Consider the following 5,321-nt stretch of genomic DNA (forward strand, 5'->3'; position numbering starts at 1 on the left):
ATGGAGAGGCTAAAGCGGCCGGGCAGGGCCCTCCAATGGCGGTGTAGTATCCCTTGTATCTTCGACCAGTGTCTTCTGCGGGGACGGGGGCCAGCAGGGCGTGGTCGCCGGGCTTTACCTCTCGCTATGGCTATTTCTAAGGTGGTCCCCGGGGGCCGGGAGGCTGGTTGGGCTGGTGGGGCCTCGGTGGTAGGGAGGGTAGCTGGTATTTGGTAGAAGTCGTTGAGTGTGCGTTGGTTGGTGGCTCCTTGTCTTTGCTCCGTGGTTCATAGGAGGTGGTGTCTGTGGCGTCGTATTTCCAATAGAAATAGCCCCAGGCATCTCTGGTCTTTGAATTCCATCACCTTGGAGAGTGGTCCGAATCCTTCGCTGAATAGGCAGTGGAAGCGTCCCCGGATTTCGTAGTACACTGGGCATCTATAGATATAGTGTTCCTCTGTCTCTGGCTCAAGATGGCAGAGCTGACAGATTCGGTCTTCTGGGGGGAGCGGGTTGGCCCCGTATCTGCCCGTTTCGACCCGTAGTTGGTGTGAGGATGTGCGGATCTGTCCGATGGCACTTCTGACCCCATGAGACAGGTGTGTGTCCATGTAGCTTGGGCGGGTGATGAAGCCGTCCGGGGAGATATGCAGGAAGTGTTCTCGGTAGAAAGCCTTCTTGGTTCCTAGTTCCGATGTGGGGGTCACCCATGTCCTGGCGGTGTCTGTCTGGATGATATCCATTCTGGTGATGCGATTTACCTCCTCTCGGCTGAGCTCCAGGTGTGGGCAGTCTAGGCTGTATTGTAGTGGGGGGAGGTGGTCCATGTGCAGGCCATGGAGCCGTAGCCAGGTCTCTGTTCGGGCATACCAGCACTCAGTGTCCCCTTGTGTTGCTAGCTGTTTGGATGACTTCAGGGCGAGTCTGGGGTACCGGTGCCGGGGCAGGTCCCATATTCGGCGCAAGAAGGTCACGGTCTGGAAGAGGGCCTCAGCCACGAGGGGCGGTGCCCCCAGCTCTGCACGGATGATCTCGTGTGGTACGGAGGGCTTGCTTCGGATCATCCGTGAGATCATAAGTACTAGGGGTCTCTCCACCTACAATGGCAGGATAGGAAAAAACCAGTAAATTGCTATTCTCAGAGGAAGAGCAGGCAAAGTATAACCTCTCAGTGGAGACGAGGGCCTACAACCAATTCAAGTTTAGGCACATCCTGAATTTGGAGGACGTGGTCATGTGGAGGAGAAGGCTATATGGTGAATTGTGAACCAATGCAAGTTGCAAAAGTATGTGGAAAAGGTTGGCCAGGCTGTTGACTATGAAAAGTGTGGGGAGTTCCTCTGGACCTTCAACATGAACCACGCATTGTAATGGTACATCAATGAGATGACGCCCGCTAGGTGGAAGTTGAGATGACCCCAGAGTTGGTGGAGAGGGCATTGGGCTTGGCCAATAAGGTGGGAAGACGGCGAAAAAGGGATGTATATGGCATGCTTGGAATGGACAAAGTCCTGGTCCACACTAATGATGTCATCAGCTTGGTAGATATCCTTGATCTAGAGGTCCGATTGCAAGCCAAAATGGTGCACGCCCTGTTTTCCACCAGCCAAAGGTATAATGCATTGATGATCAGGATCAATGTGCCAATGTTGGAATGCATTGTGGCTAAGTCTCTAGATGTAGAGAACTTGAACGGCTTCATGTGGAAGACATTAAAACTTTAGCAAAAGCACTAGCCATAGGTGGAAGACCCGTAGGTGGAGAGTCCTCGACCTCCAAGGCAAGAAATACATCATCCTCCAAGGCATCGACCATAGGATTTGGTGGAGTCTTGACAACCATGAATAGGGAGGCATTGGGAGAAGCCCAAGATGGAGAAGAAGTCAATGAAACACTGGACAGGGTCAGCACCTCATCATGAGCAAGAGAAATCATGTGAGAGAATGGTGAGTGATGAAGAAGAAGAGTAGGAAGCACAATCTAGCTGTGGAGGGGACAAGAAGTCAAAGAAAAAGACTCCACGAGAGAAGGCCAAAGAAGAGAGTAGGAAGAAAGAGAAAACAGACCTACAAAGAGTCCAAAGAGAGTCCAAAGATGCTAAAGAGAAAAGAAAGAGAAAAGAAAATGAAGAGTCAAATAGGATAAAAGAGGAATCCAAGAGGGCTGAAGAGGAGAGAAAGAGGAAAGCAGAAGAAGAAGTTGAGGAGCTCAAGAGGAGAGAAGAATAAGACATAGCCCTGGCCATTCGCCTATCAGTGGAGTAGTTCTCCAGAGAGGAGGAGCTAGTTGCCATGAGCCCCCATGAAGAAGAACGCCTAGGGATGAGCTCCCAGGTACCCAAAAGCATGCCACCCCCAGTGGTAGAGGGCAAAAGGCAAGGGCCTAATTGATCCCATCCCACCTGTCCTAGTGCCCACCACCCTAGTCTTTATACCCACCCAAGGCATTTCTACCACAGTGGATGCCAGTAACCTTGTGGCTTGGGTGTAGTTTCTGGTCAATAAAGAGATAACTCAAGGTGCAAGTGGAGGGACCCCACTAACTAGAGCAAAAGGACTGGCAGCTATACGGATGCGGAATCTAGACAAGATCCTAAGAGACAGAAAATAGATACATCCAGAATGGCTACTCCTACATCACTGCCGCCGTCTGCCAACTATGATGATTACATCAAAGAACTCCTTTCACAACTGGAAAGAGAGAAGGAGGAAAAGAAGGTAGCCATTGTGCTGAGCTAGAAGCCAAAAAGGATATGTTAGTGGCCTTCCAGCTTGAGAAGACCCACCAAGTGGCCTTGTGTCAAAAAGAGATAAGTGAACCTAAAGCCGAGCTCAAGGCCAAGGAGAAGAAGATAGATATGGCAAGCAAGGCTCGCTAAAGAGACACAAAACCTCATGAGCCTACAATGACACTATGATGAGCTAGTAGTGCTATATCAAGACATGCAAGGGGAGACAGAAAAAATCCAAGATGCCGTAGAGTAGCTAGCAATAGTAGAAGAAGAGAGGGGTCGAAGGCACCAAAAGCACATAAAAATTTTGGAGAAGAGGGTAGCCTTAGAGCTAGAAGACTAGAAACGATTAGAAAGAGAAATTGAGAAACAAGAGTAGAGGCTAATGATCCTAGCTCAAAGGTAGGATGAAGTCTGGGAAGAGATGAACAAGAGAGAAGATGACTGGGTGGGTAGAAGCAAACGAAGAGTCAAAGACCTGCGTGCCGTCTAGCTCGTGCAAAAGGTGACAAGGTGCTAGCAGAAAGCAGAGCGGAGGCCGCACAAGTAAGCTTAGAATCCCAACAACGTGCCTTCCTCAATACTATCATGGACATCACTCAACGAGAAGAGGAGGATGTCATTGAGTCATTAAAAAGAAAGCTGGGAGTCACCTGCGGCAGGGCTTTAAGAGGCAGGGACTACATATGCCACCACACGCAACAGGGGTCAATCTAAGCCTACAAGATCAGACGAACTATTTGCTAAGGGTAGGCTTGACCGTATAAGAACTGGATGCCCTGGATCCACCGAAGGAGCTCCACAAGAGCATAGAGAAGAGGAAGGAGTAGGACCGAGTTATGAGATGGGACAACAAGATGATGAGCTAGTCCCACTGCCTCCCTCTCCATCGCCTGCAGTGCAATAGGAGGTGGACACCATTGTTGAGAGGAAAGTGGAGCTCAAAAAGAAGAGAAGGAGAATGCTAGAACATGCATGGAAAAGGCTGCAAGCTCAACCGACAATGGTTCTCGCAGCGCTAATCCCGCCAAGAGAAGACTACTTCCTAATGAACTGGAATGCAAAACTCATAGTCTGAGAGCAACAAGAGATTGGCTGCAAACCATTCGACTCTAATTTTCCATTTCCCGCCACATTGAGTAAAGTGTTATCAATCAAGGTGGTGGAAGAGGTGATTAATGTTAGAAGGATGGACCTCTGAGAGAGAAAAGAATCCTACCCTATGGGGAATAGAGGCTCTCGACTACTAGGAGAACAAGGTCCTAGAAGTGCCTAAAACAATAAAAGGCTATGAGTGCCATCCATGATGGAGGAGGAGGATCTGGGATGGCAACATGGATGCCTGGATGTCATTTTGCAACACCCTTCCCTCCGAGAGAAATAACCCTACCTCCATGCCATATCCTAGAAGGGTCAGGGTGGACCACAATCCAGACATCTAAGGTAGATATGATTTCCCAAAAATATACAACATAGCCAACAAGTCGGAGGATGCCTTGACCTTCAACGAGAATGACTTATATGCTTCTATTGATTATTTCCTTAGCAAGTTTTCCTCTTGCCTAGACCTTGCCTTTCTCACTACTTGTAATAATCTTAGACTCCCTAGAGTACTACTAAAGCAAGATCCTACCTTGTCAGAGTACCGCATGCCACCACTCTTTTTTTATCTTAATGCCGGCATAGATAGCTGTGCCATGTCTAGATTGATAATGTGAGCTACTCTCCTACCATCCTTTTGCATATCCCTCTTAGAGAACATGAATGACAACTACTTCACTCAATGTAACTACCCCTTCCTATCCACCATTCCTCTTAACACTCGAATAAGCCTAAAAGGATACATCTAAAGTAGACAATTTCTTAGCAAATCCATTAAGCCTCCAACTTCTCCCTCACACGACCATGACGATGAAAGAAAAAAGAAAAAAAGAGAAAAGAAAAGAAAAAAGAAAGAAAAAGGTAATAATAAATGAGAAAAAGAGAAGAAAAGGGTAAGAGAACAAGAGAAGAAAATAATAAGAAAAAGCAAACGAATCACCTCACTACATATAGGTCACAGTCACTGCATCTAGGGGTCCTCAAGTTAGATGTGCCCGGTGGCCTCGGTTGGACAGCTCTGCCCCTAACCCCCTAGCCATTTTTGATTTCCCACTTCACGCTTAGGGCACATCAAGGGCAGTAGGACATACCTAGGGAAGGTCACCCTTGCCTATGGTTAGACCTATCTCTTTAAGTTGCACCCACTTCACCTCCCTTATGCACAAAATGGGTCCTCAAGTGTGGGACGACACCCAGGCTGACCAGCTCCCAGTTCCACTAGCATGAGCACAATGCACTACACGCTAAGGTAGACACACCCCCAGGTAGTGCATCTTCTTTTCTTTTCAGGTAAATACAAATGCTACAAACCACCAACTTCGAAGGCCTCAGCATCCAGTCAATTTGCTCTCTGCCTCCACCACCTCAATCGTTTCATCAGCTTCTCCCCTAGACCAATCCCCACGAGACCCCATCATCATTGAATCACACGACCACCCTTCAGGGCCCGCAAGTGCCATGGGACTAGCACTCATCTAGGAGGGGGATAATGTTAACCCCAATACAAGAT

The 5,321-nt window shown here is 48.3% G+C and overlaps 1 protein-coding gene across 1 annotated transcript; it reads right to left on the reverse strand.

Moving 5' to 3' along the window:
- Window positions 1-266: 266 nt before the first annotated feature.
- Window positions 267-990, reverse strand: LOC148034971 (uncharacterized). Its single transcript, XM_087680748.1, has one exon. The coding sequence runs from the start codon at window positions 804-806 to the stop codon at window positions 267-269; it is 540 nt and encodes a 179-aa protein (XP_087536874.1). The 5' UTR covers window positions 807-990.
- Window positions 991-5,321: the final 4,331 nt, after the last annotated feature.

This window comes from Lygodium microphyllum, chromosome 6, assembly GCF_053477565.2.
Source record: "Lygodium microphyllum isolate KBCC chromosome 6, Lygodium_microphyllum_v1.1.10, whole genome shotgun sequence".
In the NCBI taxonomy this organism is placed as follows: domain Eukaryota; kingdom Viridiplantae; phylum Streptophyta; class Polypodiopsida; order Schizaeales; family Lygodiaceae; genus Lygodium; species Lygodium microphyllum.